Here is a 26,942-nt window from a genome sequence, read left to right as displayed (position 1 = left end):
GTGGCCTGGGTCAGATAATTCCTCCTGCCTTCCCACCCCCTCCAGTAGACAAACTGTGAGTGTTTCATGCTGAAGGGATGGCGCCGTCTGGGAGAAGCACATTCGGAGTCTGGGTGCTGGCGAGTTCGGAGGAAGGTGCGAACTATGCTCCAATCAGCGACCAGTCAATTGATTGGTTGGTTGTAAGTTGCCTTGGGTTGCCCTGGGCAAGATAACACGACTAACAAATTACATAAATAAAATAAAATACCGACTAATAAGCTGCCATGTATTGAGTTAGATAGACCATCTAGTTCAGTCCTGTCTACACTGAACTCTTCTGGTTTCAGGCAGAGGCGACACCAGGGATCGAACTCAGCGCACACGAACCTTTTGCATACAAACCCCAAGCCCCCACCACTGAGCTACGGTGTTCCGGCGCGAAGCACCCCGCGCAGCCAGTGACGCTCGGAGCGTGCGCAAGAGCTGCTTGGGGGAGGGGGCTTTCGGAGTGTCCCACCCCCTCCCGCCTGCCTTATCCTGGCTCCCTCCCACAGCAGCCGCTAGGGGGGCGGAGCCACAGAGCTTATAGACTACGTACGTGCGTGCGTTGCGTGTGAGAGCAGGACTGCGCGCGCACCGCGGGAACCCGCAGAAATGGGAATCTCGCGAGACGCTTTCCCGCCTCCCCTTCCTCTGGACGGGACAGGATCTTTCGAGATCTCTCTCTCTCTTTCTCTCCCCGGCTGCCTCTTGTAGCGCCCGCCCTCCTGCCCTCCCTTCCCCCTCCTCGCGAGGAGGCAGCCACAGCCGCGCGCGCCGCTGCCGCCGCCACTCATTTAAAACTGCCCGAGCGGCCGCTCTGTGAAGCGAACCGAGAGCCGGCGGAGGAAGACGGGACCTGTCCCTGTCCCTGGCCTGCCTAGCCGGCCCTCGCGGCGAGCTTCCTTCCTTCCCTCGGGGGCCCCTCAGGCCGCCTCGCTCCGTCTCCGTCTCCGCCTTCGCCCCCTTTCGCCGCCGCCTTCGCCCCCCTCAGGCTCAGCATGTCGGTGGTGGGCATCGACGTGGGCTTCCAGAGCTGCTATGTGGCCGTGGCCCGAGCGGGAGGCATCGAGACCATCGCCAACGAGTACAGTGACCGCTGCACCCCGTGAGTAACGGCGGGCAGGGAGGGCGGGCGAGTGTCGGGGGGACGGACGACGACGACGAATGGGGAGAAGGGCTTCCTGGGGGCGGGGGGCGGCGGCGGCGTGGGAGAGGCTCTGGGGAGGGAAGCAGCGCAGTTGCGGCTAACTTGTCACGCCGGATCATGCCAAGGAGCCAAGTATGCGGGGCCTGGAGGAAAGGGCCGGCTCTCATCCAGATCCCCCCCGGCCTTCCCCTCCCCGCCCTCCTTTGTTGAGGTGGGAGAGTCTTTGCACAGGGTCTTTGCGACACCTTTTTTTCCCCCTCAAAGAAAAAAGGGAAGAAAGCGGAGGCTGAAGGTTTAGTCTATGAGTAAGACGAGCCCCTACGCCGAGGAGGAGGAAGTGCCTTTCTCTTCCCCACCCCTCTCCTTCCCCACGTGCGTGCGCTCGGGGAGAAAGATGGTGCATTAATGGTTCGAGGCGACCAGCCGGGGGAAGCTGCGCTACCGCTTTGCGCAGAGGGGGCCAACCGGGAGGAGGCGGTTAATCTCGTGCTCTGCGTTCGTGGGGTTGCAAAATGCAGCCCATGTCGAAGAGTCATTCGTTGTTTGTTTCGGGAATATAGTTCTGTGTTGCTCCCACACTGTCCTTTGCTATTCTTGTGTGTCTGCTTTAAATACCTGAAACCATCTGTGAGTTGATAATTGACCTGCTTTCGGATTTGTAAATTCTCCCCATAAGGATGGCTTTCTCAAATGGTATGTATATCTCTGCATGGTGCTGACTTGTGGGTCCTTCTGGTGTCAGCTGTGACAGCAGAAGCCAAAATTTCTGCCTATGTATTTGGGTGAAGAGCTGAAAGGCTTGTGTTAAAAACCACAACCAAATCTCTCCTCAAAAAGGCGAGGCAGCAAAACACATGCAGTATTGGGAAATACAATTCCAAATGTTGCTGAAGCCAGCAGTTCTCAGCTGGTATGAATTCTGAGTTTGCTTGTTTGGTCGCCTTCTCTTGTTGTATTTTTGGGATAGTTTTCTTATGCACCACACACAAACTTCTAAATTAAATAGCAGTATGACATTTTTATTGTGCTTTTTTATTGAAAACTCACCAAAGTGTCACATAGTTGTGGCAAGCTTGATTTTCAGAGTGGTCCCAATGAAGGCGTGTCCCATTATGGTATTTTAATCGACCAACATGGCTACTTTTCTTTTTATTGTCTGGTGAGCTTTGAATATCTCAACACCAACCATGGTCAAGAATGCCTGTGTTCCTTTGGGAGGAAGGGTAAGATATAAATTGATGCAGAATTCGGCAACCAGGTTGTTCACTGGGCCAAGACAGTTTCAGCACCAATCATGCCCCGACTTTACTAGCTGCCAGTGAGTTTCTGGGCCTAATTCAAAATGCTGGTTTTGACCTATAGAACCATAAATGGCTGAGGACAACAATACCTCAAAGACTGCCTCTCCCCATATGAATGGGTCTGGATCCAGGGGTCATCATCTGAGGCATTCTTCCTTTGCCTCCCCCATGAGAAGTCCATTGGGTGATAACATGAGTACAGTGGCTCCCCTTTTGAGGAATGTTCTGCCAGGGGAAGTTCTCCTGGTGCCTTTATTATACAACTTTAGGTGCCAGGCAAGAACATTCTTCTTCAACCAGGCCTTTTGCTGACGTGTGATGGGGAAGGCGTTGCTGTCAGCATTCGAAACGTTCTAGGTGCATTTTGCGACAGGGAATTTCATTAATGTGAGAAGTTTCTGAGCTCTGGGTGCAGTACTGCGCCTAATGTTTCAGATTACAACTGCCACTGCTGGAACAAAAGGAGGACCTTTTTCTGCCTCCCCGCTTCCAGCTACTCTCTGAGGACTGGAGAAGGGATCCTCATAAGAATATTAGGGGGGCAGGCAGGTGAAGTATGGTTTTGGTTTTTGCAGTCTTCAGATGAGGACTAGACCATGTGAAAAATGAATATAAGATTTTAGCTGCAGTTCATTCATTATCAGCTTTGTATTCTTGTTATATAAAAAGTGCCCCTAGACATTCTGTTGTGGCACTCATAACCTAGGTTAAGTTGCCATTTAGCTTTCATATCTCAGTTTCTAACACTGGTTGCTGGTTTGTTTTTATGTATTTTATGTTTTGAAATAGGTCAGTATTAACCCTATATTGCAGATATTATTTGTGAGTGCGTTAGTGAGAATTGACTTGCCTACCTAGTAAGCCTGCAACTGAGGTGAATTTTGAAATTGTGACCATGGCTCACATCAGCTCTTGGTACCAACGTTTTAGAACTTGCTAAAAATTGGTTTTTTTATCCCATGGGAGGCCAGTTGTACATGGAAGCTAAACTTTCAGAATGTCAAATAGATTGTCTTAACTCAGTGTTTCCCAACCGGTGTTCCGCGGCACACTAGTGTGCCGCCAGGCGTTGCCTGGTGTGCCGTGGGAGGGAGGCGGGCGAGTCGGCGGCGAGAGGCGGGGCGGCGGCGGCGAGGAGAGGCCGCCCAGCGCGGGGCTCTCGCCGTCTGCCTGCCTGGCTGCCTGCCTGACGCGCAAACCCCCGGCGCAGGCGCCCCGCTTGTTGACACGGGAGGGGAGGGGGGAGAGGAAACGCTGCTGGTGCCGCTGCTCCTCGGCGGCGGCTCCTCCTCTCAGCCCGCCCTGCCTATATTTGCACCAATCCCCGTCCACTAAAGCATTCGCGCCTCCCAATGGGAAGCCTTGCCGGACGGCGGGCGCTGCTGCCTGAGAGTTCTGAAGCCACGCCCACTTTCCCAGAGACTGGCGGTTCTGAGGGATCCAGGGCAGGGCCGGCGCGCGCGCTTCTTGCTGCCCGGGCGCTTGCTCTAATCCCGCCTTCCCTGGGAGGGAGGGACGGCGGTGGCCGCGAGCGTCCGGGGTGGGGCGCGCACTGGCTCTCCTTGGCGGCCCCCGTGCCTGGCGTTCTATCAGTGCGCCTCCTCTCTCTTTCCCCACCCATCCTCCACGTGCTGCGCTCTAACCCGGAGTTAGAAGCGAATTAGAACACGCCCCCCGTGTGTGGTGTGTTTTTTTTGCTGCTCCTCTTTTTTTAGGGCTTTTTGGCGGCTTTTGGGACGGCGTCGAGGGGTGGCGCCCACGCTCCTTGTGCGCCCGCCCCGGAGGCTCGCCCGCGCGGTAGTGCTAGAGGAGGAGAGAGGTGGGCATGGCGGCTGTTTTGGAGCTGTTGCTGCAGGACGAAGTGGCAGCCAGCGCTGTCGTGAGGTGGCTGAAGGCGAGCCAGAGCCCCTGCGCCGTGGAGGTAAAACGCGCAGCGCCGCCCTTGCTTCACCCAGCCCTCGGTTCGAGCGGGAAGTATCCGGGAAAACGGAGTTGATGCCGGCCTTCAAAACTCTGCGCTCCAAAAGGGAGGCGGGAGGGGGAAAAAACAGGTCGACCACTTGAGGTTTCCTCCTCTGGCGGGATGCTAAGTGGGAAGCTGCAGCCTTCAGGCCTGCGCTATGTGAACTCCTGAAGGGCTCTTGCGGTAGCTTTTCGGGAGCCCAGGTGTATATATGTGCCCCCCTGAGGGAGCCCTTCACTGAACCTGAGAACCCTGCTGTGGAGTTGGTGGGACTGAGTTGCTGTGCGCCCTTACGAATCCTTCCCAAATGCAGCTTTAATGATTCAGAAACAAGACCTACAGAATTCGTTGGAAGTTACTATTTTTTTATTTTTTTTTACATAAGTAAAAAGTGACCTTTCCCCATCTGGCATGGTGGTGTGCCTCGAGATTTTTTTCATGAAACTAGTGTGCCTTTGCCCAAAAAATGTTGGGAAACACTGTCTTAACTACAGTACTTAGTGAACCAGGAACAGGTATACAGGCAACTCCCTGTTGGCGCGGGGATTATGTTCTGAGTCACTACGTGTGTCAGCCAGTGTTTGAAATTAGCCAGGTAGCTCTCGGCCACTTGCTACCAAGTGAAGATGCCTGGGTGCTACGATGGCACATGACCTGACATCTCCACCATCTGGAGGTGCATGCCTAGGGATCATTGGAACTTGACAGAATTTTACAGGATGTGGTATGAGTGTGTGAAAACTATCAGTTATAGTTATCTGCACAATCATAATAAATTTCAGGAACCAAAATGCTTTTTCTGTGCAGCCTGAGAGGGAGTAGTGAACAACATTATAGGTACAGTAATTTTTGTAGCTTGTCTTCACTTACCCCACCCCACTACCCTGCTCACAGTTGTGAAGAACATTCATATGTTATAAATGGTCAGTGTCATCATTAAGAAAAAGAGGTAGGAATAAGCCAATATTTATGTGTACTGTCCCTGGATAAAGTGACTTTTCTTCAAGTTTTCAAAGTTCTTAACCTAGCTCAAGGTTGTCATCTCAACTAGCCAGATGTTTAACTGATAATCAGTCAGTCCATCATTTGAAAATGCCCCCAAATGGCAACTAGACATTCCATTTTGGCAACTGTAACTTGGTTTAAGGAGCCATTCAGCCCCTAGCTTTTATATCTATATCTATATCTATATCTGAGTTTTTAACGCTGCACCTGAGCCTCAAGTGACAGCAAAGGATCCAGGAGTATCCCAAGCTACGTACCCACTCCTTCAGAGGGGGCGTAACCCCATCAAGAGCAGGAGACGTCAAATCCATCTGGTCTAGGGAACCACCTGCTAACAGTGCCTCAGTCTTACTGGGATTGAGCTTCAGTTTGTTGGTCTCATTCTAATGGAAATGATGTATCAAGGAACCTAAGAACTTTAAAAGTCTTGTATTCATTTACTTATTTCTGAGACTTGTATCCTTTCATTCAGTGTCTGATATGTATTCTGAGGGTGGCATACAAAATAAATACAAGCAAGTTGCTATTAAGCCTTTCTAAAACTGGTTTTTGCAATTAAATTTGCACATTCTGGTAATCTTTTGAATTCCTAACACTTAAATTGTGGTGAGGAATGGCCTAAATTTCAAGCAAAACAAGGAGAAAAACAATCCAAGTGCAATTTGCTTGAAACAAACTATTCTTAAAGTAGGGAAGAAATGTTAACATCTGATAAGTTGTGATTTATTAACAGTTGAGAGCAATATAGTGTTACCTTAGTTTCTGGGTGATGTCAATGCTTTTTATGGTTTCTGTTTTTATTGCCTTTTATAGTGCACTTGAGGGCACTGCTAATGTTGCATAGTTTATTTGAGTTTGCTACCAAGATGGAGATTGCTGTCTGCCTGGAATTGCTGTTACCAAAATGATGGCACTACGGCGCTATTTTCAAGAACTAATTTGTGTTTAGGCACAATTTTATTCTAGGATCTCCTTTTGTGAGATACTGTATCCGTCTCAGTACACTGCTTAAAGGGGTTTGGATGTGTCTCATTGTGTCCACATCATACCCTCTGACCACAGTTTGCATGGTGGTCTCTGCAATTAGGGCTGTTGTTGTGTGTTACTAGACCCTTAGTAGGCTAGTAAAAAAATGCTGTTTTTTATGGGCTTTTTGATTTGTGCACCGACCGCCTATATGCGCAGTGCCAGGAAATAATTGAATGATTTGATTCAAACCTTAAAATGGTGGAAGAGAGCTGGAGAGTTCTCATGGTGCATGAGGAGAACCCTTCCCGGAGCCCAAAGAGGACATCAGTGAGGACAGAGGAAGCCCCCAAAAGGAGGCACAGTGGGGCTTTGTTTACACTGCCCAGCCTCCCCTCCTAACTGCTGGTGTGTGGGGTAGTGCAGCAGCATGGCCTCCCGCTGGCCCCAGAGCTTCAATTCCAGTTGTGGATATTTTTGGATACAGTATTTTTGGTATGGATTGAAGAGAGACAGGGTTTTTTAAGGGTGTTTAGAGGGTGCTCCCCACACAATTTCACTTATGTGTTTGGGGGCCTGGAATATAACCTCCGCTAAGTGGGGTGTCGTCTGTATTTGTCTAGAAGGAACCTTTACTCAACCTGTCCAGATGCAAGACTGGTGCATGTTTAATGTCATCATGGCCTTTGATGTTAGTCTGACATTGTAGGTTTACCCTGAGAAACAGGTTGGTAGAGGAACTCATCTCTTTTGTAAATACTAGCATTAGTTTGTAAAACTTGCCATGTACAGGAAAAGTATACATTTTGAATATGTTAGTAAATATATAGTGATGAAGTAAAAATGGTTAGAAACATATTAACTAAAGTAATGTCATCAATACCAGAAAAAAATTGCATGGGCTCAAAATGCATGTATACAGAACAGACCTTCTGTTTTACATCTAAAGGTTTTTTTCAACAATTATTGAGTCATGCAAGTTATAAATAAAAAGTGCTTTGTTTGCCTGGAACACAGGGGCAGTTCTGGCAAGTGAGGTGTATTCATAGCAATAAGTTGCATGGTTGTCATTAAAACTGATGACAAAACACCCTGACAGTTGTGCATAGGTTAGTTCAAAGGGGACATAAAATCTAATCTCATCAGATAGTGATTTATCCATGACAACTGAGTTATTGTCAGCTCTTCCACCCACAGCCCACCTCCTACTGATCTAGTACAGAACACTGGATTTGTGTGTCCTGCTGTATGCATTAAGCCAGATATAATTTGGGACAGGCCCATGAAATCCCAAGCCACTCCAGATATAGTGGCCTTGGCATGTATGTTGAAGTCCCCCAAGGCCAAAAGCCCCCAAGGCTTGGCCAGGGAGACTCTTATGCAGCAACATAGGTGGTATCCTTAGCAGAATCTCAGTCCTGTTAACATATCCTTGCCTGACACATCCACTGCCATAGCCATATTCTGTTTTGTATTACCTGTATAATTACTGTACATGTCCTTGTAATGGCTTGATATTCATTTCCCTTTGAAATGAATCCCCAATTCAGTGGACCTAACTAACTTGATTTTGACTTTAAGAGCCAATCACTAAAATAGCATAAAAAGCAATATAAATAAGTATGGTATCATTGTTCAAGAATATGCAGATAGTGGCCTAAATGTTTACCCATGAAAAGTGTTGCACCCTGGGAATCACTCAATTGAACGATATAAATAAATGTCCTTTATTTTGAATATTTGTATCATAATAAAGCTGTATCTAGTTTAAGAAGGGGTGAGTGGATTTTCTACTTCTGTAGCATCGAACATAGTATTATATTAAAATGCAGTGTGCCAGTATCAAGCATATGTGTAAAATCAGGGTTTATTGCCTTAGTCTGATTGATATATTTTAGAGGGCCATTAATCTGTGTACTTGATAGCTTAGAAACAACAGGCAGCACAGTCTTGCTATTTTGCAAAGTTATTTTTCAGTATTCTTGTGATTTCAATTTTTGAAATAGTCGAATGAAGCAACATCTTTCTTCACGGGAACCAATAGTGCTGATATTAACTTGGCTTCACCAGATGGGGCTTTTCTGTCCCTGTTACTTCAGCACTCCCCCAATCTTCAGGAATAGATTTTTGGGTAACCCTTGGGAATAGTGTGGGGGAATCCACCCTTGTGCAAACAGAAGGGGAACTTAGGATCCAAATTGATGATGCAATGAATAATAGTTATAATATGCTTGCTTTAGCAGTAAAAGTTCATCCCTGAGATAAAGGAGACAATAACAGCTTAGAAGAAAGTTGTGGGTGGATTGTGTTAATATTTTAATTCAGAATAAAGGCATTCATAACAAGTAGATGTCAAGGAAATAAAAACCATCTGATTTTTAGAAGACACCTGAAGGCAGCCCTGTATCGGGTTTTTATTTTGATGTTGTAGTATGTTTCGAAATATGCTGTGAGCTGCCCAGGGTGGCTGAGGAAACCCAGCCAGATGGGTAGGGTATAAATAATAAAAATATTATTAGTGGCTGTATTCCATAGAAGTGATCTATTGGTGGCAATTTTAACTTTACCTAGCTGATAGAAAACCTCTTACAAAAGATCTAGTATTAAAGCAGATATTTGTAAATGGATCCCTTTGATTATAATGTTTTCACATCAGGATAAATTGATTTCAACCTGTGTCTTTTAACTGAACATGTTCTTCTCATTGTAGGTCATGTATCTCCTTTGGACCCAAGAATCGTTCAATTGGAGCTGCAGCTAAAAGCCAAGTAAGGATTTTTTTTGTATTTGGCAACAATTAATAGAAACACCAATATAATAACTAGGATAGTAGTAAAAAAAACCACACACACAAAAATACTGAAAGCAGAATTTCATAATGCAGTTTTATTAAATATTTTCTGCTGGCTGTATTGATTTGACTTTTTAATGTGTGTGTATGCTGTATGCACTCTGTACTGTATAGCTGTGTTGCATATCATGATAAACTGGCTGGGGCTGATGGAAGTTGGAGCCTAAAATACCTGGAGGACACCAGCTGGGTGAAGACTGTTTTACAATATAAATTAAAGAATGTGCCTGCTCTTGTTAGGGCAGTGCTAGGGGCCAGAGGTGCTCTGGAGCTTAAGGAGTTATTGAGCCCTTTTCCCACTGAGAAACACTAGTTGTGGCACTAACTTTTGGCAGATGATTTGGCCTGCTTTCTGAGCTAAAGCAGTAGAATGAGATCTCTGTGCTCACCAGTGCTGGAGCATAGTGCCCAGTTCTGTGATCAAACTGTACTAGAGAATTCAAATAGAATAAATCTCATTATTTTACTGATAGAAAGCTAATTGTAAATGTAAATTTCCTGAGGAGTATGTTAATAGAATTATCAGGAATATGCACAGCTGTCAACTTTTCCCTTTTCTTGCTAGGAATCCTATTCAGAATAAGGGAATTTCCCTTTTAAAAAAAGGGAAACGTTGACAGCTATGAATGTGTAATGGTACTATCTTTTATATGCCACTTCCAGTAGATTTTCAAATGGTTATTGCTGGCTTCTGATTGCTTTTGTGATACCCCCCCCCCCCGGAAATGCACTTGTTGCTTTATATATAACACGGAAGAACAAATTAGCTATAAAGTATGATTCATCAGGAAGTATTAGAAATCTTCTATGTTACAAGATGAAACTAAACTTTTTTTGGGTTTTTTTATAGGTAATTTCAAATGCAAAGAATACTGTACAAGGTTTTAAAAGATTTCATGGCCGTGCATTTTCGGATCCCTTTGTTCAAGATGAAAAAGCAAAGCTTGCTTATGAACTTGTCCAGCTTCCCTCACACTCAGCTGGCATCAAGGTGAGTTGGTATGTATGTGTGCATTCAAACACACATACAAATATGCACATTATAGTGCCCCCTCCACACGGTGATGTTTGATAGAAGTAAAACCAGTAGAATCCTTTTGGAAAATATCGAAAAACAGATATGGATGTGGTTTACTTCCTTTAGATGTTATTCTGATCAACACTAGAAATGCTTAGGGCTTTCTTGAATGTTGCAACATTAAAATGTGTTTGCTTTGTTTTATATTTCCACTAAGGTTATGTATATGGAAGAAGAACGAAATTTCACCATAGAGCAGATGACAGGAATGCTGCTTACTAAACTAAAAGAAACTGCAGAGAACGCGCTTAAGAAACCTGTAGTTGACTGTGTTGTATCTGTAAGTAGACAATATTTGCCTTAGTTTCTGTATGGATCTTTTGTAAATGGAAAGAGTATAATGGAATTTCAATCAAATTGAATGGGCACTTTGTCCCTCTGAATTTGGTTAACATGAAAATCTCCTGACTAGATTTTAATTCCTCTTATTTTAGGAATCTTTAGTTTTCTCTAAGTCGCAACCAGATTTCTTTGTGCTACTTAAGAGTACAATTAGGCAAATATTTGATCTAGCAAACCATTGTTTAAGTTATCACATCTCGTCTAACATTGATAAGAGTTCATTTGAGACAGTCATCAATGTTGGACAAGATGACTCACCTTCATTACATAATAGTAATAGTAGGGGAAGGAGAGGTGCCATTTACAAGTTTACAATTGGTCTGCAGATATGGCAGGGGCAGTTGAATTGCAGCTGGAGCTTCTGGGAAAGGCAAAGGAATAAAAATGCATTTTGTCCTTTCAAAGCTACGTGGAGGTCTGCAGGCTTTCTGCTTTTCTGGTATTAGGAGCTCCCAGCAAGTGCAGAGCCAAAGCTAGCCTTTAATTTTCCAGCTTAGAGCTGGAAGGGGGATGTTATGCTATGGAATTCACATACCCCACGTTTAAGTTTGGAATTTCAGAAGTGCAGCATGTAGTCAAGTACAAAACTTACATGGAAGGAGGGTCCTCGTCCAAATGTTTGGCTTCCAAGAGCTGCCAAACTCTGTGAACCTCTGCTTAATATTGCAGCTTCCATCAATATTATTCTGGAAACTAGCCTGTGTGATTTCACCCTGTAGTAAAGAAGTGGGTTTGTTTGGGGGTTTTAAAGTTAAGTATTGGTATGTTAATGTTCAAAGATATGACTATTGTTTTACTAATGAAAAAGTATTATTATTTATTAAATTTGTATACAGTCTTTCATAACATAAAAATACAGACAACAGAAAATACAGAATAAAACAAACAAACCAATAACCCCCTCTCACAAACACATTATAATGTGTTACTGTTACTGTAAACTGCAGTTTCATTTAAAAATATGTACCCCAGAATTTGAAAAACTTTTTGTTAGACTTTGTTTTGGAAAATTAGTTGCTGTAAAAATATGCTTTTGTCTCTCTTTCAGGTTCCTTGTTTCTATACAGATGCAGAGCGGAGATCTGTGATGGATGCTACACAAATTGCTGGACTCAACTGCTTGCGATTAATTAATGAAACTACAGCAGGTGACTACTTAATTGTAATAAATACAGAGTGATGGTTGTTCCCATAAAGCTTAAATCATTCAGGTTCTTTTGTATTAGGTTTGAAGGGTTCACCTGCTTTATTGTTGGTGTTGAAGGGTGAAATGATTTCGAGACACTGGCTGAAAACTTTAATTTTTGACTTGGGGCTGGCTCACACATGAATGAACATCACTTGCTTACTCGACTTTTTATGGCTATTTCTGTAGAAGGGCTTTGAGTTGGCACTGGGTGAAATGAAAGTTCTGTCTGGTAATAAAGCTTTGATGGCTTATTCATACATGGTCATCACTTGATGACAGTCAATGCAAGGTGAGCATTCGTATGTGAACTTGTTCTCTGGATGCCCCAGAAGCATGTAAGACATGCTTAGATTAAAAGGTTTGAGGAAAACGAATGCTTCTGTTTTGTAGTTTTATTTGGAACTTTGCAAAGCAATTAATATTAAGACTTGTTTGAGAAAAATAAAGAAGCATCCAGAATCCCAAGGGAATCTTTATGGAAGCATCTAATGAGTTTATAGGGTAAGGATGGGGAACCTGTTTCCCTCCAGATGTTTCTGGACTACAACTCCCCATCATCCATGACCATTGACCATACTTGCTGGGGTTTATGGGAGTTATAGTACAACAGTATCTGGAGGGCCACGGGTTCTCCACCTCTGTTATAGAGTATAGCATTTGTGCTTTGGTAGCTTAGCTTTCTAATAATTTGCAGCCATATAAAGTTTTATTTAATTGTTGCAGCTACATAATTGGGAAAAATCATTTTGTTTAAAAATAATGTATCTAGCTAGGAATTGAAATGTATTTCACTCATAGTGAACTGAATTCTTCCTAGTTGCTCTGGCATATGGGATCTATAAACAAGACCTGCCTTCATTAGAAGAGAAGCCAAGAAACGTCGTGTTTGTTGACATAGGCCATTCGGCATATCAAGTTTCAGTATGTGCATTCAACAAGGGAAAATTAAAGGTAAGTAAAGCTATGCACTTATTTTAATAATGGAATATATTGATTTCCTGGTATACAAAATGTTAGAGTCAAGAAGCATTGCTATGTCAAGATAACAAACTGGGTCTTTAAATACATGTAATGTTCTAGTAGTTGCTGCTCTGTCATCACTTCTGCAAAAGAACACAAAAGTGTGATGGATCAGGCCAGTATTCCATCTAGTCCAGTATCTTTTTCTCATAGTGTTCAAGCAGATACCTATGGAAAGCACAAGAGCACTTTCCCCTCCTGCAGTTTCCAACAACTGGGATTCAGAAACATATGGTCTCCAGCAGTGGCATGTATTCTGCTTAAAAGAAAACTCATGAAAGGTGTTAAGTTTTTTTGTGGGGTTTTTTGGTAGATAAAGCATTCTCCACAGATGAAGTCAGTCCAGTTTTTTCACTGCGCCTCTTATGGTATCTCATCTTTCTTGTAAAGATGTCTGGATTGACTCCAGTGTCAGAAATGCACTGTTTGCACAGGCAGTCATAAAGTACTCCTCTTAAAAGGGGCAGTGAGAGAGGGTTCAGCAGCTGGTGTTCAAGCTAAGCTTTCTTCTCCCTGCTTCCAGTTGTTACCAGAGCACTACTCGATAACCATATTGTAATCCAGTGGTTTTCAACCTTTTTGAGTCCACAGCCCCCTTGACCAACTACATTGTTTCTGTGGCACCCCTGTGGGGCTCAGGAGCCCAGTTATGTCACCCCTTGCTTGCAGAGCTGGAAGCTTCTCACCCTTTTTTCAAACACCTTCCCTTGTGGCGTGTTCCCTCAGCACCCCTGACCATCATTCAAGGCACCCCAGGGTGCCACGGCACACTGGTTGAAAACCACTGATCTAAACCTTTTGTGAGGGTCACCTGAGAAGTGGTGGATAAGTAACAAATATGTAATGTCCCATTGCTGTTCAAACCTGTCATATTCTTATTCCAAAAAAAAATTCATCAAAAAATATGTAACAGACTTTGCACACAACAATGTGTAGGCAACTGCTTCATTGCCTTGTCAGAACAACTCAGTAGCGGTTCATATATAGAAGGCTATATATTCCTTCAGGGGTTCACCCATAAAAAATAACAGCTGATTGGATGCCTAACTTCTGTGCCTTCAGTGACTCACACATTTAGTTTAGTTATCATTTCAAAGAATGTTGGTTTTGAAAGGTCTCTGAGTCTGGGTGAAACTTGGATGCCTTCCCTGAAGAGGTTCTATGAAATACAGTGGTGCCTCGCAAGACGAAAAGAATCCGTTCCGCGATTCTCTTCGTCTAGCGGTTTTTTCGTCTTGCGAAGCATCCCCATTAGCGGCTAAGAGGATTAGCGCTATTAGCGATTTAGTGGCTTAGCGGCTATTAAAGGATTAGCGGCTAAGCTGCTAAAAGGCTATTAGTGGCTTAGCACCTTTGAAAAAGGGGGGGGGGAGTGTGGGGGGGAATGGCGAGACTCGCAAGACGTTTTCATCTTGCGAAGCAAGCCCATAGGGAAATTCGTCTTGCGAAGCGCATCGCAAATGGAAAACCCTTTCGTCTAGTGGGTTTTCCGTCTTGTGAGGCATTCGTCTTGCGGGGCACCACTGTAATGGTTGCCACATTAAATGCATAAATGGCAACTTTGAAACTTCTCCATCACTTCTCCTCCCTGTGCCCTCAAAATCTGTTCTGGGGGTTCCCCCAACTAACTGAAGCAGATTTGGCGGGGAGGAGAGGGAGGGGAAATTCCATTGTGCAATTGGAAGTCCTTGTTTGAGTGGGTTGACTTGGCTGAATATGACTTTGTGGTTGGCCAGGTTGCATGCTGACACGGACGACATGGAAGTGGTGTAAAGCTTTCCACATGCTGGTAATTTTCTCTCACACCTGAGCATCCTGTTAGTGGTCTGTAAATAGTAGGGATGTCGTATAACTGTATACAACGTTCTGTGTTACAATAAACAATAACAATCACTGTGATAGTTTGTAAACCAGGCACTGATTTGACTGAAATGCCTGTTTGAGCTAATCAAATCATTAGTGATTTAGAATATTGAAAAGTAATCTTATTTAACTGAGATACTTTATGCCTTCTCTTGTAAAGGTTCTTGCAACAGCATTTGACACAGTACTTGGTGGCAGGAAATTTGATGAAGTATTAGTAAATTATTTTTGTGAAGAATTTGGGAAAAAATATAAACTGGACATAAAGTCCAAAATTCGTGCACTGTTGAGATTATCTCAGGAATGTGAGAAACTGAAGAAGTTGATGAGTGCAAATGCTTCTGATCTGCCACTGAACATAGAATGCTTCATGAACGATATTGATGTCTCTGGAACTATGAACAGGTAACTTATTTTAATTCAGTGTAATCATTTTTTTTAATCATACGAATTCTGAATGTCTCTGAATGTCTTTCATAGCTAAACCAATGAAATTGCTACTAGCCAGATGGGCAGGGTATAAATAAATTATTATTAGTAGTAGTATTAGTATTTATTTATTTACATACATATAGCAAGATGTGATTCTCTCCCTCCCCCCCCCGGTCCCAACAATGTACTTGGGGATATCACTAATTCAATGCTTAGATTACCTAAAGCAATAGAAACTCATTCCATATTACAGATTTAAGATAATAGAAAGAGGAATGTTTGCCACAACCTGTTTTCATCATGGTCGAATATGTTGGATGCAGCTCTCTAACCCTTTACTAGAACTGGGGCTGAAGCCCGGAAGAGGTGAAGTAGTAATAATCTCAAAAGAGGAGGTGGTTGCTGAATGCAGACTTAGATAGAATTTTTTTTTCAAGAATAACAAAATTTATAATTGACTAACAAGTGCAAATATGAAAGAAAATCTGTGTAAAACGAGCTTAACACTACAAAAATTTCTGTAAAGTATATGCTGGGTATGATGATAAATGTTAAAGGTGTGGATCACCAAAGGGAGATATGAACCACATTTCGTGGTTATGGCCAGTGATAGACGCTTTTGGGGGAGGAACTGATGGATCTCACACATGACCCTTGATGTACACTTGGACCTTTTGACAATTTTCTTCCATTATTTAGGTGATAAACTTAAGCAGAAGAGTTAGTTTGGAGCTAAATGATTAATTAGTATAAATTGATTTATGTGGTGGATGTGTGTACACACACACACACACATATATATATAATGTGAATTATATATTTTTGTAGTGTGACAATTTAGTAGAATCCTGTACAGTAAAAATAAATATAGGATAATATCCAATGCTGGTAATAGTAAGAAAGAGTGTTATTGGAATCAATAGATTTAAGTAACTTAAGATAATTGATTTCAGTAAGTGGGTGTACTTGAATATGACATACCATACTGTCCCAAATATAAGCCGCACTTTCCCCCCAAATTCCGACCATGAGAAGTTAAAGTGCAGCTTATATTTGCAACCTTGTGGTATGCAACCAGGAGCGTGACTCTTCCCCCCGCCCCCCATGCAGCCAGGAGCAGCGAGGAAGGGACCGGCTTATATTTGGGGTTTCTTTTTCTTTTCTCCCCTCCAATTTTAAAGGCGCGGCTTATATTCGGGCCAGTACAGTAATCAATCACCAATAACTAAAATTCTTAACATTGCTGCTACTTCTAAATACACGTGGTGTCTGTACCCCTTTAAGTGCAACTTTGTAAATTTTGGAGAGGCAGGATTTAAGAGGCTGCAGGAAACAACTATATTTTATTTTCTGCTTTGTTTTAAAATATATTTTCATATTTTAACTCACCCACAGGAGCAAATTCTTAGAGATGTGTGATGACCTCTTGGCTAGAGTTGAACCACCACTTCGCAGTGTTTTGGAGCAAGCTAGTAAGTGCCACTTTAGCTCAAAGATTACAATAAACAGGAAAGGATTATACAAAGTAGTATAATATATGGAGGATTGGTACATTGAGTGTTCTATAATAAAAGCAGTAATCTTTGTTTTAGATATCTTGTTAGCTTTTTGCTAGGCTGGCTTTGTATCCTCAAGGTAATGTTGTGGTTAACTCATTTTAGAAAACTAATAATACATATATTAAGTTTTTTTGTTTTGTTTACAAGATTCTTTTATGTTAGAACAAGAGTTAAACTTAATATAGACCAATTGTTCTTCCTCTGAACTGTTGGAACAATAACTCTCTTAGCCATGAAGTCCACTTTCATTGGCAACTGCTGCCCAGTTTACAGTATGTGAACAGAGACTTTCTTGGTGCTAATGAGTGGATCCAGCTGGGATGTTTCAGAGGTGTTCATCTTCCACTAGGGAACCTATTTTCTTTGGAGAGACAGTAAAGTTAACTTGATTTGTGTGTATCAAGTATAGCTGCAATTCCAAAGTGCACTTGTAACTCACATTTCACCTGGTCAGATTCTTCCAGCTCAAATGAGTTCAGACTTTGAATGTCTCAAGTGTCTTTTCTCTTTACAGAGTTAAAGAAGGAGGATATCTATGCAGTAGAAATAGTAGGAGGGTCTACAAGAATACCTGCTATAAAAGAGCGTGTCAGTAAATTTTTTGGTAAAGAGGTCAGTACAACTCTGAATGCTGATGAAGCTGTCACCCGAGGCGCTGCCCTGCAGGTAGGAGCAACTGTTGGAATATTGTAGACCTTTATTCAGTGTTGATTTGATCCTAGTTTCTTGAATGTTGAGACCTCTGGGTATAGGGCGGTATATAAATAATAGTAATAATAATAATCAATGTTGGAAGAAATTTTCATTTAATTGAAAGGTAATACATTTATTTCCTACCTCATCAAGTGTGTTGTGTTGGGCGTGTGGTTTGTTTTTAAAGGATGTGCTGCTCAGGACACTCTACATGCTTTTTTTGCAGCTGAAATCAGGCAACTTTTTTGGATTTTCTTAAAATCCAATGTATCTCAACAGTTAGACTAAGTTTTTGGGAATGCAATACAAATAGAATCTACTTGAAAGTTATTTTGAAATCCTAGCTTAAAGAGGTCCACTGAACCACAATAGCAGATAGACATTGTCAAATCAAATTATATGGGAAGGGGGGGGGGGTTAATAAACTATCACTGCTTTTATATAGCTGACCTGTGCTTTAATATTGCACAACTTATTTTAATGTTTTTTCCCCTTTGCAGTGTGCTATTCTATCCCCAGCTTTTAAAGTGAGAGAGTTTTCTATCACAGATTTAGTGCCATATCCTATTTCTTTGAAATGGAATTCCCCAGCAGAAGAAGGACTAAGGTAAATATTTAGCACTTTAAAGTGCTTCTGAAGGACTAGCTACTACTGTCATACCTAATTTTATACTATATTATGTAGATGTGCATATGGAATATTTGAATACAAAAACTTCAATCTCAGTTGTTTGGCTTATAATGAAATTTATTATAAATTGCTATGATTGTTGTAGAATATAAGACATACGTTTCTGGGTCCACTAAACATAGCTGTTCTGTCTGAAATGGCAGGGTAGCATGTTCTTAAATAGATTATATAAAGATGTACACTCAAAATAACCTCCCTTCCTATAGTGATTGTGAAGTCTTCCCAAAGAATCATGCTGCACCGTTTTCCAAGGTCTTGACATTCTACAGAAAAGAACCTTTCACGCTGGAAGCTTACTATAGTTGTCCTAAGGAATTGCCTTACCCAAATCCTGCCATAGGTATGTATGCATAAGAAAGTAATGTTGACTTTGTAATATCGCTGGAGTGAGAACCTAATTGCCAGTTTCCCTCTAATTCTGTTGGTGAGATTCTTTTAATATTACTGCAGCTTCCATTGTGCTTAAGATTTGAATGTGTAAAAACGGGGAACTAACGTAAATATTAATTTGGTGTAAAGGTGCCTACTAAATGGAAAGGTAAAAGCTATGTAAAGATGAGTTTTGGAACCAGTTTTGTACTCTGTTGGGGATGGGTAGGTGTTGAGTGCATGCCAAGCTTCTCACTCAAATCACAAAATGTTTTGCCACTATTAAAATAGAACCCAAATGCTTGCTATTAAGAACCACTTTAAAATTACTGAATTTACTTTTAATAAAGTTACTGTCTTATTTTCCTGTTTAGCTCAATTTTTAGTTCAGAAGGTAATTCCCCAGAAGGATGGAACCAGTTCAAAAGTTAAAGTTAAAGTCCGAGTAAACATCCATGGCATTTTCAGTGTTTCAAGTGCATCACTTGTAGAAGTTCATAAATCTGAAGAAAGTGAAGAGCCTATGGAAACAGATCAGCATGCAAAAGAGGAAGAGGTAACTTCTATTAATTGTCATATGCCTTGTTAGCCTAGCTTTTAGCAGTACAGTCGTACCTTCGCTTATGTATCACTCCGCTTACATAAACTTTGGGATACGTAAGCGGCAAACCCGGGTTTTTGCCACATGCGCAGAAGCAGTCCCTCGTTGCAGAAACTTTGGGATCCAACCAGAGCTCCAGAACGGATCCTGTCTGCAACCGGAGGTACCACTGTATCTTACTACTGATACGGGTTGTCCAGAATAATGAACTTTGCAAACACAGGATTTGAAACATTCCTTTAACAAGGAACGCTGAAGTTGCTGACAATTAACTTTGACTGCGTCTTCACATGTTCAGTGAAATAGACTGTGCAGCTGTCCCAACAACATAAATACATTTAGGTAAATATATAGGAAACTAGAATGTACCCACAGGGATGAGGAACCTGTGGCCCTCCAGATGTTGCTGGACTGCAGCTCTAATCATCTCGTAACCATTGGCGCTGATGGGAATTGGAGTCCAGTAAAGGCCCATGTTCTCCCCATCCCTGATGTACATTTTTTTTTAAAAAAAAACAAACCCTCAAGTTACTTGTAAATAGAAAACAAGCTTTCGAACCTTTTAAGCTAAGCAGCAATCTGGATTTCTATAGCCGTAGCTGCCTCTTTGGCGTGTCTCCCTTCCTCCAGCTCCAATAGTCTTTAAAAGCCAGAAGAACATATGTTATTGTCAAACGTATTGGGCTCTTGCTGAACATTACTGTTAGAGGTATGTGCTATCTCTGAACTTTAAAGCGCTTAGAGAATTTGCTGAGAGAGGACTTTGACAAGTGAGAGCCTTTGCAGTATGAGAAGTGAGTTCCTCCCTTTGCTCTGAAATGGAGAGCTTTTCTGCCTTCCTTTAGTAGTGGAAGTGTAGAAAGAAATGCACTACAAGGACATAAAGAAATTCAGTTGGCTTTCTGCCAGTCACATTTAGTAAGATCTGTTTCCTTGATCTATATTCAAAGCTTTATTCACTAATTTCAGAAGATGCAAGTAGACCAGGAAGAACAACAGAAGGAGCAACAGAAGACTGAGGAACACCAGCAACAAGCACAAGCTGAAAACAAGACTGAGGCTGAAGAAATGGAGGTAAAAATTGTGTGTTAAACTAAAATGTGTTGACCAATATCCTCCCTATCTCTGTGAGAAAGTTAGAACATATGCGAGACAAAACAGGCATTTTCTCTGTTTACATATTACTTCAATTATAAAAATACTTAACAGGACACAGGTAGCCAGAGGGACTTGAATAACAGTGATTTGTTTTAGTGTTCAGTTCTTAGTGAGAATGCTGGTGCCCAACATAAAAAAGCTTCAATAAAAAGAACTTGAAACAAATGTCTAGAAGCCACAATTGATTTGTCACGGTTTCTTTTTCTGTTTTGAATTCTGTTTTAATGCAGACAACTCAAACTGGATCAAAAGAGAAGAAAACAGATCAACCTCCTCAGGCTAAAAAAGCTAAAGTAAAGACTACGACCGTTGACCTTCCTATTGAGAATCAGTTGGTGTGGCAGATAGGAAAGGATATGTTGAACTTATTTATTGAGAATGAGGTAAGCACTAATGTCAGTGAAGAAAAGTTTTTTACAAATTACTGGTGGTTGATGCTGAGGTGAGGGGATCATGTAATAAATCACAAAGGCACAAAATAACCTTATTTAAATTGAAATGAAAATGTAATAAGTGTGTTTCTGACAGGGCAAAATGATCATGCAAGATAAACTGGAGAAGGAACGGAATGATGCCAAGAATGCTGTAGAGGAATACGTTTATGAAATGAGAGACAAACTCTGTGGCGTGTATGAGAAATTTGTTAGTGAAGAGGTAAGTGCTTCTAAAAACAAGTGCTATGAAAGTTAGGATCTGACCTGTTCATGCAGTATCAGCATTGGTGGCTTACATAGTCCACTAATCAGAGAACTTTCTCTATAAATCATTGATGGGCAACCTCTGCCATATTGGCTTAGTTTTCCCCAGCATAGGTTCTAATTTGGCCTATGAGATGGTTCCACCAAGTTATGCCTACCTGCTACATACAGGATGTCATGTGAGCTGAAGATTTATGTCACTTTAGTTAAGCTGAAATGCATTGTTCGATAAAAAAAAAGTACCCACAATTTGCTTTATTTACATTTTTTTCCTAGGATCGTAATAGTTTCACTCTCAAGTTGGAAGACACAGAAAACTGGCTATATGAAGAGGGTGAAGACCAGTCAAAACAGGTTTACATTGATAAATTGACAGAATTGAAAGTAAGTGGGACTTCAGAAACTGTCAAACTTGACTTCGCTGAAACCTGACACACAAGGGCCTATCTGCAGTACATGAATGTTGCTTGTGCTAGGATTCTGGCAGCTGGGGTGGAGAGTGAACTAGCTGTGCTAGGATTATACAGGCTCATCCAGGTTGGCCAGATTGTATACAGCATCCCTCCCAACATTTTAGGAGGGCAGTTCAGGGTACCCCTTCCTTGCCTGCTCCCACCCCACCTACCTTTCTCCAGTCGTCATCCTCTGCAGCACCCATCCTGTGCCATGTTGGCAGAAGCAGTGCAGGCCTGGCCGACCTTTCGGCAGGCCACACCCAGCCTGCACTGCGTCTCTTGATACGACGCAGATCCAAGCACCCATCTTGGGATTGGGAACAGAAGCCAGGGCAGCTTCTGCCAATCCGTCATGTGCAAAATAAATTGGGGCACTTGAGGGGTCTGATACAGTAAACCTGCAACTTACACACATTTAACTTGTGTGCATTCAGCTTTGTGTGCATGGTGAAAGACACAAGGTTGGATTCAGTGAGTGGAGTTCTGGGGAAAATGACATTAGCAATCCCACCCACAATTGAACCCAGTGTGTTTTGTCTATATGCGATTTTGGCTTTAGGCACGATCTGCAGAACATAACCCCTGGGTAAGTTGCAGGCTTTCTGTATAAATGTTAACTTTAACATGTAAATTATACACTTGTAAAGCAATCACAACAAGCATCTTGAATCATCAGCTTTCCTTACAAGATATTATATTTAGAGCTTTTTTTCTATGTTACTACTACAGTTCTCTGCAGTCAAGACATAAGCTGCTTTTAAAATTAATATGCTGTGTCGGTCTTCAGTCCAAGTGTAACTCATCTTACAAGTGTGGTTTAGATCAATAACTGTCTTGGTAAACTTCTCTTCAATTCAGGCTGTGGGACAGCCTATTCAGGCACGATTTCAAGAATCTGAAGAAAGACCAAAAGCCTTTGAAGAACTTGGAAAACAAATCCAACTCTACATGAAAGCTGTTCTTGCTTTTAAAGCAAAGGTATCTTTATCTTTTATATGACAAGTTAGTATTTCAAAATTGTCTTAAATAATTTCAGTAGTAAACTTTAAGGCAGAAATCCTTTTTCCTTTTCAGGGCCTTATAGGATAAATTTTCAGGTGATGGCGGCTATGCTTGGAAATTGTAGTCTCTTCCCATAGCAAACAAGCAGATTTTACTGCTTATCCTCCCTCTTAACTTGATATGTTTTAATTAGTACAGCATGATATAGTGCTCTTCTGTTACGTTTTTTGTTTAGTAGACCACCAGGCTTCATTCAGATTATTTCGTCAGAGGCTAAAGTTTTTTTATGATTTACCAAAAGAAGTAAGTGTAGAATAGCATTACTTTACAAAGTCACATTTCACTACTTAAAATTTTAGGATGAACAGTACGACCACTTAGATCCCGCAGAAGTGGCCAAAGTGGAGAAGAGTGCAAATGATGCAATGGAATGGATGAACAACAAACTCAATCTTCAGAACAAGCGAAGCCTGTCTTTGGACCCTGTTATCACAGCTAAGGAAATTGAAGCAAAAACAAAAGTAAGTAATTTTGAAACTGCAGGGGAATGATGAAGTTAAGAACCTAGGGAACTGCTGCCTTATATGAAATCAGATCATTGGTCCCGTTTAGTTCAGAACTGTCTGTACACAGATTCTCTCAAGCATTTTGGACAGCAGTATTTCCCAACTTTACCTGGAGAAGCTGGGGCATTTGAAATGCAAAGCAGCTTCTTTACCACTGAGCTACAGTCGCTCCCCGTAAATTGAGTTAAACTAGTGTTGCACAGTGCCCTTAATTAGTATATTGATATTCTTGAATTTTCTACAACAGAGAGAATTGCAGAAGTTATTGTACATTCTGATTCAGTTGGTCCATTCACATACATTTTCAGCTGTTTTCTTAATCTTATGTTATGGTTTATTTATCAACCACTTTTTGTTCCAAAGGCCTCCAAAGCGGTGAACAATGTATTAATTCATATCCTGCCCACTGCAAACATACAGCCGCTCCAGCTTCTCACCTAGGAGCAAGTCAACACACAACTATGTTATTATTTAACAAATTCATAAACTGCTTCAGAGCATGAAGTCATCAGTGTAGAAGATAAAAATGGAATAAAGCACAAAACCACAAGCTCTAAAAGCAATAAAAAGTATAACGATCTAAAAACAATAAAACTATCTCTGCAGACATACAATTAATAATCTGTAAAAGAAACCACTCACCCACATGGCTCCCTCACACGTCTCCCACCCCAAAGGAGGCACCCAAAGCTGGTGGTGACCAGCTGCCAATTGTGACCTCCAAAAACTAGGTTTCCCTGCCTTCCCGCTCCCCACCCCAAAATGTATTGCTGTGGAAAGTTGTTAGGTGTCACCGGCAGTTTGCTGGCAAAACCTTCCAGCCACTTCAGGCTGTTTTTCCCCAGGTATTGTAGAAAGAAGCTAGGGAAGCTAATGTTGGTATCTAGCTGCCAGCCATGGTCCTGCTACTGCTACATTTTGGAGAGCAACCTTAACATAACTTTACTTAATTTCCTGGTGTGATGTGTTCTGGTTCTTTCATTTTAGGAACTGATCAGTATGTGTAATCCTATAATCAACAAACCTAAACCCAAGGTGGAACTTCCAAAAGAGGATCAAAAGCCAGCAGAACAGAATGGTCCAGTAGAAGGCCAGGGGGATGGCTTCGGAGCGTCTCAGACTACAGAACAGAGTACTGATTCAACAGCCCAAACATCTACAGAAAAGAAACTTCCTGAAATGGACATTGATTGAATCGCAGTTCCTTGTTTATATTAGAAACTACAATAAAGCTTTAAGTTTGTCAACTTTATTATGTTCTGAGTATAAACGGGGAGCCAAGTGAGAGCTGCAGCTTCTCACACTAACTCTTTTTAGATCAGATTGGTCAGTATAAAGCATCTTGACTCTTGGGTAGCTTAATTAAACGGTCAGATAGGTTCTTTCTTTTGCCATGACTTTAAAAGCCCACCAGTAACCACTTAGATTTGCAGTCACAGGTGATCATTTTAAAAGCGTGAGGATAACAGGAAGATAATTTTGTTCTAATCTGCCACTAGGTTTCTATTGTGAATTGCAGCAGCTGCATTTATAAGTATTGATAGACAAGTTCCAGAAGTGTTTGCAGTTCTGGTTTTATTGCACAAGAGTAATATAGCAAAATACAAGTTTGTGATCTGTCTACAATTACAGAGGCAATAATGGCATGTTTCCTAGCTGGAAGTATAATTCATTTCACATTGTGCCATTGATAAGTTATGTGAGGTATATGGCGCCATGGATCAGATTACATGTTTGTGCTAAATTCAAAGAATTGAAAAGGCTGGAGTGTTTTTTCCAGTTCATGTCCGCACTCCATTATTGATGTCCTGGGCATTGTATCAGATTGTTTATCTGATATGCAGAGTAGCAAATATATACCTAAACCTGCTATTAGATATGCAAAAATGTATACTCATGGTAAAGTCGCCCCAGCTATATGAAATGCTGTATAAATTTCTGTCTCTAGTTGAAGTAGTTGCTTATGCGGGGGGAAAGAGGATACTGCTTGCTGTCCACACTTCTGGATAATTCTGATTGTTAACCCTGAAGAGGATATTTGCTTCCTTCATTTTGGAAGTGCTTAGCTTTATCTTCTGGGCAAAACAAGAAGTCTTGACAGTTTCTCTCATGTGCTCCTCTACACTTTGGCTGTTTTGCTTCTAGTATTGATAATTGTCATATAAACTTGTATGTGTTGAAATAGGAATGGATACATCCATACACATTGCAAGAAATAAATGCACTGGATTGTACTGGATTTTTAAAAACCCATTTATTGGTGAAAGACACAGGTTGGATTCAGCAATCTGCCAACAAAAGGGGGTGAGCGGAAGCCCACTTTTCTGTTCCCCTGAAGTTCGGAGAATCCTGATAAGTGGTGTAGGGGGTATTGCAGAAAAGTGAGCAGGTGCAGGGTCCTTTGGTCCTCAAGGAGGGGGAGATAATTTTGGGAAGCTGTAGGGACTGGCAACAGGAGGCAGGGGAAGAAATGTCAGCTTCTGCTTGCCTCCCTCTATTGCCAAATCTCTCTCTTTTTTTTTAATCTCAAGAAATCTATGAGTTGAGTCCAGTCTTTATGCAAATAGCTTCTTGTAAAGCAAGAAAACACTACCACACAACTGAGGTGGATTGTTTTAAGAAAGTAACGTTCTTTCATCAGTTAAGTCATACCTTAAAATCACACATGGATCAAACAATCGGTTCCGTTAGTTTAGACTAAACTGGTACTCTGCTACAGCAAAGTATTGTGTGCTAGTATCAAAGTGGCTCTTTAACATGCAGAAGTCCATTTTTTACCTCTGGAAATATCCAACTTTTAGTTAAAACAAAAATCATTGATTATGGGCTAAGAGAAGACTCCAGAGATCACCTTGAGTCTAAATGACAACTCAAAATATTATTGCTGTTTTTTTCTACCTGTTCATCAACTGCTGCCTGTAATTGACTGGGCAACCCTTCTACTGAAATAAAAGCTTTAGGTCTATGATGCCCCATTGTTTTGTCAGCTTTTATTTCATCGGGATGCGGGGAATAGTGCAAGTTTCCTTAAATCTGGGGGGGGAAATGCTTTTCACTGTGCATGAAATGATGAAATCATTCTGCTGTACATCTATACAAATATTTAATCTTACCATATTTATGTATGGGCTTGTATGTAATGTTAGAGCTAAATAGGGTGTGTGTTCTTCCCAAGTGTTTCAGAAATTTGGAAAGGGTGAGAGAGGTAGAACCAAACTGGAATGAAGGGGAATATTTAATGTGGGAAAAGACAACATACGCAAGGGAAGAAAGGTGGGAATATAAACATACAAGTGCTGGTAAAAGGAATGGGAAGTCATGGGGAAATAGCTGATATACAAGGTTGCAGCAATAGAATAAAGCATCTAAGGTGTAAAGGTTTGCTTAGGAACAGTATGCTGCTTTCAGCATGTTGCTTAAGAAGGCAAAGGGGGTGTGTGTTTTCCTCTTTATTTCAGAAATGTTTTTAGGTGCAGGGTTAATATTTGTTCATCAGTGATCCAAAGCAGTCATTCCAGTAAAATTCTGGTGGTGAGAATCCTGAGGGCATGAGGTTTACAGTAATCCAATGGCAAAAGTTTCCTGCAGTCAGCTGCTTCTATGGAGAAATAGTACTAACTGAAATTACATCTATTTTCACAGATCCTTTTGCAATGAAGTCCAACTCATTATTTCCACCTTTTCAGTAGCATTCATTTCATTACAACTACTGTATGCATCTGGTGTTTTGATACCCTTATAATCAGCTGTGGAGAAAAATGTTAATCTTGAACAACAACAAAAACTACAATGCAGTTGTATCCTGCACTAGATAACCTGACCAATATTATACGTCCCATTTTGCACAGAGAGAAGCAGGACAGATGTGTGAATGTTGCACCATGTCTTATACTAACTAGCCTTCTAAAGATGTGTGTTGAGGTTGATACATGCCTAATGCTCTGAGTACACCTATTACATTATAAGCAG

At 41.7% G+C, this 26,942-nt stretch overlaps 1 protein-coding gene across 1 annotated transcript; it reads left to right on the top strand.

The window, feature by feature from the left end:
• Window positions 1–626: 626 nt before the first annotated feature.
• On the top strand, window positions 627–25,943 carry HSPA4 (heat shock protein family A (Hsp70) member 4). The gene is made up of 19 exons (XM_028717945.2): window positions 627–1,129; window positions 9,117–9,174; window positions 10,108–10,248; window positions 10,493–10,615; window positions 11,726–11,825; window positions 12,684–12,817; window positions 14,910–15,154; window positions 16,577–16,653; window positions 17,255–17,406; window positions 17,934–18,040; window positions 18,331–18,464; window positions 18,868–19,049; window positions 20,064–20,168; window positions 20,483–20,635; window positions 20,781–20,906; window positions 21,227–21,334; window positions 22,264–22,383; window positions 22,767–22,928; window positions 23,961–25,943. The coding sequence occupies exons 1-19, from the start codon at window positions 1,023–1,025 to the stop codon at window positions 24,165–24,167; spliced, it is 2,541 nt and encodes an 846-aa protein (XP_028573778.1). The 5' UTR covers window positions 627–1,022; the 3' UTR covers window positions 24,168–25,943.
• The last annotated feature ends 999 nt before the right edge of the window (window positions 25,944–26,942 follow it).

The sequence above is a fragment of the Podarcis muralis genome, chromosome 2 (assembly GCF_964188315.1).
Source record: "Podarcis muralis chromosome 2, rPodMur119.hap1.1, whole genome shotgun sequence".
NCBI classification, from domain to species: domain Eukaryota; kingdom Metazoa; phylum Chordata; class Lepidosauria; order Squamata; family Lacertidae; genus Podarcis; species Podarcis muralis.
This window is presented reverse-complemented; position numbering and strand designations above follow the sequence as displayed.